Raw genomic sequence first — 13690 nt, forward strand, 5'->3', positions numbered from 1 at the left:
CTTCATCCTAATGATCACCTGCAAACTTAATTCTGGCTTTTTTATGCTGGTCTTGGAGTTGGGGTTCTTCCTTGCGTGATGGCAATGTAGGATTGTCTTAATGGTGGATGTAGATCTTTTTTGGCACCTGGTGCCTCCAACTCCTTCACCAGTTCCTTTGTTGTTGTCTTGGGGTTCATTTGAACCTTTTGGACCAAAGTTCATTCAGCTTTGGGAGTTAATTTGTGCCTCCTTCCTGAACAATGTGTCTGTGTGGTCCAGAGATTTTTATATTTGTATACGATTGTTTGTACAGAAGCTTGTGGGACCTTCAATTGTTTGGAAATTGCTCCTAAGGAGGAACCGGAATTGTGAAGATCCAAAATTCTTTTTCTGAGGTCTTGGCTGAGTTGGTTGGATTTTCCCATGGTATCAAGGGCAAAAAAGGTAGGTCCTTAAATACAGTCACAGGTGACAGTTGACTCGCAGTTAACTCCTAATTATGACAATTAGCCAATCAGAAGCTTATAAAAAGTCATTACATCAATTTCTGGAATCTTCCAGACTGTTTAAAGAGACAGTCAACTTGGTGTATGTAAGCTTTTGACCCACTAGAATTCTGATATAGTGAATTAAAGCTGAAATAAATCTGTCTCTAATCAATTGTTTTAGAATTACATCTCATGTGAACAAAGTAAATGCCCTAATTGACTTGCCAAATGAAATGTATGGTAACATGAAAAACATGAATATTTTTAGCCTAGGTGTACATGAACTTTTGGCCTCAACTGTAGCTATTATGATAGTGTCTTTGTTAAATAGCTATCAGGTGGTGATTTTCAGACCCCATTAAATTAATGTTATTTGGCTAACAAAGCTAACGGCAGACAGAGCGAGCTGTGCTTACACGAGTTAGGAGAGCTTGAGCCCCGCAATTTATCACATAATTTGTGGTGAGTAGCTCAGTGGACCTGGGTCTAAAAATGGTAACTGTCCCTTTAAGCATGTACATTACTGTTATCTGTATCTGTAATTTTATGATCAAGTTTAGCTGTTTAGCTCTACTGCTTTTCAATATTATATATATTTTTTAATTGTTGAGAATTGTTGAGCATGGTGATGGCCCAATTTATAACTAACAGACTGGCAAAATCAGAAAACCATCTGGAATATGCACAAAGCGGTAAAGCAAAAATAACAAATTTTACTCTACTCTTACCACAGTTTTGGTGGGCACTGTACCTTAGGTGTGACTCAGCTGTTGACTTGGTGGGGTTTTCTCTTCAAGCTGAAGCAGATGAAGGAGTTGGAGCAGGAGAAAGATACACTGTTGGCAGGACTGGAAGTATTGGATCAGGCCCGGGAGTGGATTCAGGACCAGATCCAGCTTGTGACTGAGAGACAGAGGCACATGGGCCAAAGCAACCACTGCATGGTGAGTGGTCATAATGCTAAAGGCTTTCCTTTGTAGCACCTTTTATCTAATGATCATTAAATTACTTTAGTGAGTGCTTTCTCATGTGGGTGTTTCATAGTAACTGAGTTTGTGCTGGAACAGTCACCATGCATTAGCGAGAGTATAGATGAAAATGATTTGCACTGGAAGAGGCTTACATTGCCAAATTTAAAAAGCCATTTTGAGAATTTGCTTACGAAACCACAGCTACACACTTATTTGTAATTAAAATAAATCTTTCTTGACAACAGCGTGTCAGGACCTCCGTTTAACTTGCTGTATCACATAAGCATTAAAGTAAAATGGAATAAATGCAAAGCTAGGGTGTGTCAACAGACCCTCATGCTGGAATCATTTAAACATTTAAAATGTTAATTGTAGAGTCCAAATGTAGACATTTTTGCACTGTTTAACCTTGGTTTTGATTGATCTTAACTTATGATACAGAACATTTCTCTCCCAGGATTTTATCTCAGAACCTAGCCATAGTCGCCTGAACATCCTGCTACCCAAATTACAACTGGTCAACCACTGCCTCAGTGACCTCCTGTCTTGCTCTGGTATGGTAAGTGTATTAAGTGAATTGTGCTTTAAAGAATTAATACCCTCTGCACAATTAAGCTGATTGGCTTTTTAACTATAAATGGATGATCTGGAAAGAACTGGGTATGAAGAAATTCTACAGAGCTTAAATTTGTCTTGAAAATCGAAATATGTGAATACTGACCATATTAGGGCTCCAAGCCTCAAAGGTATGACTTTAGGGCTTAACGGTCTACTAAATCTTTTATGCTCATGCAATTTCTCAGGTTCATAGAGGGTATTGAGCTGCATCTGATAAGATAACTCAATGCCCATTGAACACCCATAGGCTGGACCACAGTCTAATATGGCCAATAAATGTACTAATCATACAATTCATAATGTTAGGTCTACAAGTCCTGTGGATACTGCTATAACAACCTCTACTCTTCTGGGAAGGCTTTATACTAGATGTTGGGCATTGCAGCAGGGATTTGCTTCCATTCAGACAGAAGAGCATTAATGAGGTTGGGCACTGATTGAGCGATTAGGCCTGGCTCACAATTGGCTTTACAATTGATCTCAAAGGTGTTGGATGGGGTTGAAGTCAGGGCTCCGTGCAGGTCAGTTAAGTTCTTCCACACTGTCCTCGACAAAAGAGAGAATAGTGTGGAAAACTACATGAACCTCACTGTGTGCCCAGGGTAATTGTCATGCTGAAACAGGAAAGGGCCTTCCCCAAACTATGGGAGGAGCACAGACTCATCCAGAATAATCCAAACCATGAAAAACAGCCCCAGACCAAGGGGTGTCCAGATACTTTTGGTTATATAGTGTATTTCTGCCAGGTACTCTGCTGATGTTTCTATGCATTATTAAGCAATGGTATGTCCTATTGACAAGGCTTTGTGATGTGGTTGCTCAATACAACTTGTTCTCATAATGTAAGATGGCTGAACTATGACTTTTGATTCTGGAGAATACTCACACACATTTTTTAGTCAGTGAAAATGATTTTTCTTTCTCATAAAATGGGGCCTACCAACTAGCATGCAGGCCTAAGCTTGACATTTCCTAATAGAGACTAGTTTTGTGAACAAAATGAGGGGTTATATCTAAGGTAAACCTGTTTAATATGTAAAAACTGAGGATAGTGAAAAAACATAAAAAAACACCTTAGTTCTCTATGGGTTAATGGAGATGTTAAGCTCAGTGATATGTTCTGCCGAACATATTAAAAAGCGCAACAGGGAATACTGTAGCTCAGTAATTTCCCAAATTTGTATTTAACACCCCCCCCCCTCTGCCCCGGAATGGTTAATAAAAGAAGAAGACAAAATAGTTTTTTGTGATATTGTAGCAGTGTGAACAGGTGTCTGTTTTAAAATCCATTAGAAACTTTTCCATTTTGTGATATGAATTCTTGAAAGAATTGTATTGTTGTCATTTTGTATTTCACTTATACAAATAGGAATTGAGTTTTGGGACTAAATTTAATTTTTCAAAGTCAATCAGGGAAATATTGTGAAATAAGTAGATGGGTGAAGCCCATCTGTTCCCACAGATGGACATTAATGGGTTTTTTTGTTATAAAGGGGCCTAAGGGGGGTTACAGGTTAAATTACTATAATGTATTCATCTTTGTGTTAGATTTAATGATGCAATTTATTGCAGGGGTATTGAGACAGTTTCCCCTAGATAGGGTGTGTCAGACTCCAGGTCTGGAGGTCTGCAGTGGTTGCAAGTATTTCTGGTTTCCTTTCAGTCAGCAGCCAATTTGGGCCTTGAGAACACGGTGTGTGGGCTTTTTAACCAATCAATGACTTAATCAGTAACACTAGAACACTTTGAAAGCCAGCAGACACAGGCTTTCTGACATTCTGACAGATATGCCCTTGATGGATTAGATTGGTACTTGTGTTCTGCTTGCCCAGGGGGGGGGGGGGGGGGGGGGGGGGTGGGGGGGGTGTTATATTATGTACAATAACTGGATGTCGTAAAACAGATAAAACAGGAACTAGTTTGGTGTGCCTTTTTCTCACTTTTGGCACCTGCCTGTCCAAAGGTCTCTGCATGGCCCTGTTTTCACTGCTGGTTGATGTTTGTAGAAGGGTTGGACTCTGCCCATTTCGTCATATAGTTGAGCTTAAAGAAAATAATATTTTTAAATTTGGAGCTGATGGTCTGTGAAACGATCATCATTTCTGGATAGATGTCAGTTTGGGACATGCATTTTTCCAGTATAAAATTGATTTATGTTTTACGGAGGGCTGAAAAATAACGAATGAATGCGATAGATAACACTTGGTAGTTCATTTTGGTTAGTAACAAATAATAACTGAGGCTTAATTAAAATATGTTTACTTTCAGAATCCAGCAGTTCCAACAGTCAGTACCCTTATACAGTGTTCATACAGCACTCTAAGTACACAACACAAGTGGTAATGTGTGCTATATTTAATTTAATAATTATGATTTAGAATGCCACACATTGATTAAATTGCTGAATTTGTTTTCCCAACATGGTCATTTGTTGTTAGTGCGACAGAGGGAAACATACCATTATAAATATTTTTTTCTTATCGGAATATAGAATTTATTGTGATGTTGTGATATTGTGAAAGTTAGATTCAGGAACTTTAATAATTAATATTGATCAGAAATATGAAAAACACATGAAATCTAACATTAATAAATCACCAGATAAAAGATTGTAAGCAAGCTAAAAACAGGAATAATAATAATAATAACAATAAAGACAATACAATGAATAATAGGTTACAAATAAAAATAGAAAAAGACAAATAGAACAAGAAATTAACAGAGCAATATGATTCAACTAACATGAGACAAGCAAATGAATTAATGACTATAATATGTAATATGGGTGTAATACGGCCTGGCGCTATGAACCAAGGGAACAAAGGAGGCAGGAAATGAGGAGGGACGAGAAGAGGAGCGTTTTCGTCAGCTGACAAATCTGGGATGCCGTTATCAACCATAGGATGAATAAAATAGGGGGATGACAATAATCTAAAAGGGAAAGAGCAAAGCTGGGAAAGGTGAAGCGATGGCAAGGGGGGTAGAGGAGAGTATTAGAAAGCAAAGCAAAGCTACACCTATATAAATGATAGTCCAAGTAATGGCTATTAGTTCAATTTTCTGACTTGAATTTCTAAAGCGAAAATAGGTTTAAATTTTCGGATTTCCAATTTTATAGCTTGAAATTATAAATGGAAGCAGCAGGGAATTCATCCTACTTTGAAAAATAGAGTGGGTATCCTTCTGTGGTTTCTGGGTGCAAATAAAATTGTTTGGAACTAATGAGCTGTGCACATGGAATGCACAAAGCAAGTTCTGTCAGGAAACTCAAAATTGCAGCCTAGCCCCAGCAACTGCATACTCACACGTTTCCATGATCAATCATTTGCATACACACGACACCTTTCTCTTACCCATCCAATCTTACCTATCCAATCACACATTACCATGGAGTGCCTTTTTAAACCAACAATCAGACCACTAAGTGGATAGCGCTGGTTCGCAGGCTCCACTGCTGCTGCTCAGAATTGCGCTCCACCACCCCAGCACCACCTGTTTTTTGGATCTGCTTCTAGATACTGGGAGATTTTCTAGTATTCCTCCTGTTCAGTAGGGGAGATGTACAGTACTCCTTGTTAGATAGAGTAGTGCACGCTGGTGCCAAACCAAAAAATGTATTTACATATTCATAGGAAAGGCCATTAACAAAAGCTTTCCTGCATCTAGTGAAAGTAGTAATGTTGGGCAAGACAGCAAGACAGGGAGTGACAGTTTCCCTTAACTAGAGTGGCCAGAGCGACACCATGGGGCTTTGGGGACTTTCCTAAATATTTGGGCTTAAAATAATGTCATTTTTTAAATTATAAAAAAGTAAAGAAATACAGCCAGTCTGTGTCATTTTCTTCACAAAACCCCCCGCCCCCACCATTTTTACCCGTGTCGCTGCCCACTCCGACTTGCTATTCAACAATTGAATGACCGATGCTTTGATACAAATTTCCCAATGAATTGAAACTAATTTCACACAAATCACACAAAATTAATTCACCATAATTGTGATGAAGTTGATAAAGGGTGGGGATGAATAATTGTGGACGCTGTAGTTATAGAAAGGATTAGTTTAGAACTTCATTGAGATAATGGCACCAACATATTTTCGAGTTTTCACTGAAACTAAGACTTTGAATAAACTGAATAGAATAGCTATACCACAACTGTGTGAAATATAATCGATTTGTGTGCGTGCAAACCACCAAAGCTGCGCCATCTCAGTGGAATTGATAAGAGGAGAGTGACGGTGCATAGGTGGTGCATGTCAAAGCACACTCCTGGGAGAAGGGAGCGAAGAAATTACTTGAAAAAATATTGCACTTTGTATTTAACTACTGAACCATTTTGTGTTTTGTAGTGTTTTTCTCAGCATTCCTGCAATATGCCTTGATACATCTCCCCTTAGCCTATATAAAAAAACCACTATAATTTAGAAATACAAACATTGAAATTGATTCAGTTGTGTCCTTTAAATTTTTTTTTGCAGTATATAGTTTTGTAATCTTTATGAAATTAGGTTGCTGCTGGTGCAGAAATTGATGTTGTAATGCTGGATATGTCTGACACTACTGTCCATCAGCGTAGCAGTAGTACATTGTAAAAACACAGTCTTTCTACAGTTAAAACATTACAGACATAGGTTGATGGCTAATTACACACGCAGCGTTGGCTGTGAAATATATGACCGGTCCCCCAACGAGTCTTTCAAGCAATGTTTCAGTGTAGCAAGGGATGTTGTGTCTCCCCATCCCTCTAGACTGCTCCCTGCTCATGGGCAGGAGCTTGTCTGTACAAAGTACAACTTGTGGAAGTTTCAGTAAAGCATAATAGCTGAAAATGTATTGAACCCAGGGAAGCCTTTCGATTTTTTCTTTAATTTACCTAACTTTATGCAAATCAAACATACAGGTCAAGTGGGAGAAGAAAAAGTATTAACAAACAAAAACAGCAAAACATTTTAGCCTTACATTTTCTATATTTAATTAGTGGTTCATTGCATACAGTAGTTCATAATGAAGATGGGGAACTATGTTTTTATTATAAAAGCATTTTTCATCTTATAATTGACTTCTGTGTCTCTCAGGTTGGTTGAATAAATACAGATACAAATAGTGGAATCCCCCTCCACCCCTAGTAGGCAAATTGTGTTACATTTTATACCTATTTCTCTCTGGTTCTTGTCTTTCTCTATAGCCCATCACCTCCCGTGCTGGTCCTATAAGTTTGTAATATTTGACATAATTATAAAAGTGGAACATTTATTAAGATAGGGCCTAGCATGTGCTATACAAATAAATTGAAATCTGTCTGTGAAATTAGGGTTTTTCAAAAATTATGAATGAACTTTAAAAAATCAAATATAGTTTGAGGTTTATTTATTGACCATGAATGAGGAGAGGGATCCAGAGATGTTAGTTTGAAGTCACAAAGTCAAACAGGGCAGGTTACCAATTCAGTTGACCAATTCAGTTGCCTGGTATAGTACTACCTTGTGGCCAGACAGCACCAAATTACGTCATGGGAAGTAGTCGTGTACTATAATAGTCGCATGACATCATATTTGAACTGAATCAAGCCTTCCAAATGTAGTTGTTCTCTGAAATGCCAGCTGTAAGTTATTTGAGGTCAGCCATCTGAACAAAAAATGTTCCAGCACCTTTGGTACTTGGACCTCTCATAAAAATGATAACAAAAACAGGATTCTAGTACCTGAGTTGCTTGGACCTCCAAAGATTTGTCAGCAAACAGTCTGTATGTTATTATCAGACAAATGTTTTTTGGCTCCATTGTAAATTGTTAACGATCTCTTCATTTCTCTATTTCTGCTTCATCATCTATCCTGCCTTTCTTCCTTTTCAGGAAGTGAGAGAAAAGAGTGACATGATCACTCAGCTTCAACAAGATAAATCTGCATTGATAAAGAAGCTTTTTGACCAACATGCTCGAAGCACTCAAGATGACAGCACTCTGGACTCCACCTTCATCTAACTGCACACAAAGGGGTGGTGCCACTGCATCAATTGCCATTAGACCTCTCCCACAAGGGCAGCATCCTGGATCCTGACTACATTTGACCAAGCCCATTTCCCTTGACTCCACCTATCTCTGACCCTCCCCTAAGGACATGTCCATTAGTTTAAAGATCCTCTAAAGCAGAATTGCTACTGGATAGGGTGGTTAATAAGACAAAGATCAAGCACTTGAGTTCAAAAGTTTTCCATTCTATTGCTACAGTGTCCAATAACAAAATAAACTATCCCCAAACAATGCATGTCAATTCTCAAGAACTAGAGAGTCAAACAAAATGGTTCAGAATGATGTAGATACAATTTGAAAAATATAATTAGTTGCTGGACTGAAGTGGTTATATTTGAACTAGAATCATTACTATGTAATCAGCAACGAGTGACTCAAAGGGTGAATCAAATAGATTTGTGTCCACATGCTTCCCCCAAAGCTTTCTTTGAATTTCACAGAGGTATACTATATGACCAAAAGTATCTGGATGCCCCTTGGTCTGGGGCTGTTTTTTATAGTTTGGGGTAGGCCCCTTAGTTCCACTGCAGGCAAATCTCAAAGGCATATTATGCAGGATTTTTTATTTGAAAATATTATAAAATAACTATGCTAAGGCATATCTATGATGCACTGGCAATCTCAGTATTTACACACTTTGGCAGAATTTGTGCACCTTTTACCTGTATTTGTTATTCTAAAATGTGTGTTTGGGACATTTCTGTGAGTGGCACTCTTTCCTATGTGGGGAGGGGTGGATGTGGCTACAGAGTCTGTGGTTTGGGATCAGATTCCAACAAAGTATTTGTTGCTAGTCAAGTGGTGCGATGGCAGAAGCTAAGAAGCCTAGATACAGCAAAGCAAAAAGAGAAGCCGACAGGGCTCATTCAAAAACTAGAGTCAACCTTGGAATTACTTTTCTTCGGTGGCGTCAGCTGAAGTTCACTAAAGGGGATGAAAAGCTATGCGGAGTTGGCCTGTTTTATGTTGGACCTGTAAGCAACGTTACTTTTAGCTAGTTATCTTATGCAGCTAGATGTCCGAGGTTGGGCTTTTGTATCAAATTCTGTTCTTCCATCTTGATGTTTTCCCCCCATGGAAACTGTTAATAGTTGCAACTTAGCTAGCTTGGTAATTCAACGGCATCTATTTCAATCAGTGGAAATTAATTTGATACAGCGTATCTAGCTAACGTTATCTGTAGCCAACTTCGCTAACAAAGTTGCTGACAACTTTGAAAAGGCTACTGGTAACTTCATGAAAAACTCAAGTTCCATGTTTACATCCCAGTTCTAACTAAATGTCTAGGGGGGTATTTCAGGTAACAGGATTGCTGATTTTGCTGGATAACTGAGTGGAGTAAAACCCAAATCTTTTACAGTCAGTAATCCTGCTTCATGAAACAGGGTCTAGAACAGCAAAATACCAAACGAGAAAAAATGCAAAATAGCTACACCAGCACGACAGAGTAGCTACCATACAATGTTTGCACGTGCTAAGGGGTGCACTCAGTGTAAATATTGTTATAACACTGCCTAATTACTGTTACCATATATATGGAATCATTCAAATTGCTAAAAATTTTATTTTCAATATCTCTGACCATCTCACCTCTTCACTTGACATTTTGCTTGTGGTGCTCTAGGGCAGTGGTTCTCAACAGGGGGGCCGGGGCCCAAAAGGGGGCCCTAGGGAGCTGCCAGGGGGGCCCTGAGATGATAGAACATTATTGAAAGCTTCAATTGCAAAACATCAAGACATGAGTAATTATTCAGCTAAAAAAATAATACAAAGCAAGAAATGAATAGTATATAAAATATGACCTTTTTACTTTCTGTAGATGTCAGACTCATTTGTCTACTATGAATGGGGAAAAGGAAAAAGATTTTTGCTTTGTAAATATTTGAGGATTACAAAAATGCCATTTTATGGGGTTAATTAGAATAAGTTTGACTAACTGCATTGGAGTGTGTACAGATTGAATTGCGATGATGACAGACAGGGATGTTATCACATCTCTTGTGGGGGAGGGGGGGTGGGGGGGTCCTGTAATATTTCTGAGGACATGGGGGGCCTTGGGGGCAAAAAGGTTGAGAACCACTTCTCTAGGGTGTGTCCTCAGTGGAGGTGTGGGTGGGGTTGAGGACGAAGAAGGTGTGAGTGGGGTTTATAAACAGAGTCTACAAGGACCTCAAAATCCTACATAGTATGCCTTTAATACTCCAACATACAATGACATTCCAGACAATTCTGTGCTTACCTAACATTTTGGGAATAGCCCTTTTCTGTTTCAGCATGACAGTGCCCCCAAGATGAATTGAAACCAGGCCTTATGCCCAACATTAGTGTCCAACCTCACTAATGCCCAGCCTCACTAATGCTCCTGTGGCACAATGGAAGAAAATCCACCCAGCTATGTTTCAGAATCTACTGGAAAGCCTTTCCTGAAAATTGGAGGCTGTTAAAGCAGCAAAGAGGGATTCAACTCCATATGAATGCACATGGTTTTGGAATGTTGAACAAGCACATATGGGTGTGATGTTCAGGCGTATATATATATATATATATATATATATACACTCATCGGCCACTTCATTAGGTACACCTGTTCAACTGCTCGTTAACGCAAATATCTAATTAGTCAATCACGTGGCAGAAATTCAATGCATGTTGACATGGTCAAGACGATCTGCTGTAGTTCAAACCAAGCATCAGAATGGGGAAGAAAGGTGATTTACGTGACTTTGAACATGGCATGGTTGTTGGTGCCAGACGGGTTGGTTTGAGTATTTCAGAAACTGCTGATCTACTGGGATTTTCACGCACAACCATCTCTAGGGTTTACAGAGAATGGTCCGAAAAAGAGAAAATATCCAGTGAGCGGCACTTCTCTGGGTGAAAATGCCTTGTTGATGGCAGAGGTCAGAGGAGAATGGCCAGACTGGTTTGAGCTGATAGAAAGGCAACAGTAACTCAAATAACAACTTGTTACAACTGAGGTATGCAAAAGAGCATCTCTGAATGGACAACGCGTCAAACCTTGAAGCAGATGGGCTACAGCAGCAGAAGACCACACCCGGTACTAGCAAGTACCTAATGAAGTGGCCGGTGAAAGCCATCAGAACAGCTTCAATGCACCTTGGCATAGATTCTACAAGTCCCTGTATCTCTACTAGAGGGATGGAACACCATTCCAAAAGATACTCCCACATTTGGTGTTTTGATGATGGTGGTGGAGAGTGCTGTCTAACACGTTAGTCCAGAATCTCCCATGGGTAACTGGTGACTATGAAGGCCATAACATATCATTCACATCATTTTCATACATTCAGTGACCCCTCGTGTCCATGGGGGCATTGTCATTCTGGAAGAGACTAATCCCATCAGTCGACAAATGTTTCATCTTAGGATAAAGGTGATCACTTTGTATCGATTTTCAGTGACCCTTTCCCTCTAAGGTGACAAGTGGACCCAAACCATGCTGGGAAATTGTCTCCCACAGCATAACAGAGCCACCAGACAAGCATTCAGGCCTGTACTGGTCTCTTGGTGTAGACCACACATACACTCACCCACTTGTTGAGAATATGGTGAAGGATCTGACTATATCACTTTTTTCCTCATCTCTTCAGACCAGTGCCCATGGTTTTGCACCACTGAACTCACAAATGTGCATTCGTCTTTGTAATGAAGGGTTTATGCACTGCAGCCCTACTATAATATTCCTCTTTATGTAGTTGTCAATGGATTGTTCTTGCTGACACAGTCTGATCACGTCATCCATTGACATTCTCACGGAGCTGAGGAAGAGTTGCTCTTTTGTTTTTCCTTACATATTGCACAATGGATGAACATCAAGGTCATCGAATGTGCATTTTCAACACAATTTCTGACCCTGCTTACTGATGGTTTTCCCATAGTTCTAAATGCAGATGTCATTTTAGTCACTGTTCCTATTGGAACACTAGCCAGTTGAGCAGTCTTTGTGACTGAAGCTCCGGCCATCCATGCCCCAGTAATGAACCCTCTTTGGAAGTCACTTGGGTCTTTTCCTCTTGTCATCTTGATCCAAAATCGAGGTCAATTGGGCCTGCTCAGCACTTTTATTCATGCCACGAAGCATGATAGGATGTTAATTGCTTAATTGTATCATGCAGTACACCTGCATGGAAGTATCTGTACTCATTATGTTTCTCCACTCATTTATTCAGGTTTTTCCTTTAATTTGTCACTCGTCTGTATATGTGTGTTTGTGTGTGATACCTTGTTTCTGTTCCACCCACTGACCCACACACTGGACAGGAATCAAGGTGGATGGAGCATTCAATGTATTTATTCTCAGACTGGGACAATGACAGACACAACCACACTGAATGATCCGGTGTAGCTCGCTTTCATATCTACAGTTACATTTGTTGTGATCGTATAGTGCCGTTGAAATGCTGTAAACCTCTGGTGGATCCTCTAAAACTGGGAATGCTACGAAACTCCCATGCAGCTCCCTTCTTCCCAAATTTAAAAAAGCATGGACAAAGGTTGATGCCATAATCCGAATTGGCACGACAATATAATGAAATGAAAATCATAAAAAAATGATAAATGTATGACGTCATTAATCATAAGCAGCTATGCATGGGTGTGCACTTTGACAATTCATAGATTTGAGAACAACACATTAAACCCAAAGTCCTTACTGGGTCTGTTACTTAGTTTTGATATAGGTGAGGAGGTGAGGTGGAGTAATGTTGGCTAATTCACAAGTCAATTGAATAAAAAATACATCTGAGCATGAAACATAATACATACGCCTACATGGGCCATTTTCTCAGATCAAATGAAAGATAAAAGAAGAAAATAACCTTAGATTGGAATTACTGTATGACACCATCAGGTCCAATTTATCAGATGAAGATGACTACTGTTCCTCCCTGAAATTGTCTCATAGACAATTGGAAGTATACTTGGCCTGTTCAACAGAGAACATTAACTTTCTCAGATCTTTCCAGCTGTCTGCAAACTGTGAAGCTAAACCTTGCCTTCATCTGTAGCCAGTGAAAGGCTCTTTACCATCACCAGACTTGAACTTGAAAAACAAGAATGGATTTATTCGTTTTGAAAACCAGCTTCTTCTGAGGTTAAACCGCAAATTCATTATCTTATCATAATGAGAGTCAATACTTGACTTAAGAGTGTGAGGGATCAAGCAGAGTGGAGTGGAGAGATGAAGAGATGGAGGTACAGAGGGAGTGATGAAGGACAGAGTGAAGCAATGGAAGGAATAAATGGAGGGAGGGAGAGATGGATGGAGGGCAGAAGCAATTAAGTTCAGAGTGAAGGAAGGAGAAAAAGGAATGGAGGGAGGAAGAGATGGTGGAAGCAAGAAGGATATCATGGAGGGAAAAGGGGGGAATACAGTCAGAAAGATGGATGGATGGAGGGAGGAATGGAATCAGGGAAGGAGGATAGAAGGGGAAAAGCAATGAAAGTAGGAGGGGTGAATGGAGCGATCATGCCATTGTCTTCCTGTTCTCCAGCTTTTATGATCGTTAAATATTTGTCACTTCTTGCTTGCCATGTCTGACCAGTCACAGCAGGCTTATGTTCACAGCAGGGACCACTGAAAGA

At 39.5% G+C, this 13690-nt stretch overlaps 1 protein-coding gene across 2 annotated transcripts in view; it reads left to right on the forward strand.

Moving 5' to 3' along the window:
* LOC118237096 (suppressor APC domain-containing protein 2-like) overlaps window positions 1-8319 on the forward strand; it is a 22224-nt gene extending 13905 nt beyond the window's left edge. The window contains exons 2-4 of one of the 2 annotated variants that reach the window (XM_035435535.1): window positions 1268-1414; window positions 1899-1995; window positions 7910-8319. In XM_035435535.1, the coding sequence (XP_035291426.1) occupies window positions 1268-1414; window positions 1899-1995; window positions 7910-7929 (264 nt within the window). In that variant the 3' untranslated portion in view covers window positions 7930-8319. Of the gene's footprint in view, window positions 1-1267; window positions 1415-1898; window positions 2001-7909 lie in introns of both variants that reach the window. The other variant, XM_035435534.1, reaches the window with a different exon arrangement.
* Window positions 8320-13690: the final 5371 nt, after the last annotated feature.

Source organism: Anguilla anguilla, chromosome 10 (assembly GCF_013347855.1).
Source record: "Anguilla anguilla isolate fAngAng1 chromosome 10, fAngAng1.pri, whole genome shotgun sequence".
Lineage (NCBI taxonomy): Eukaryota > Metazoa > Chordata > Actinopteri > Anguilliformes > Anguillidae > Anguilla > Anguilla anguilla.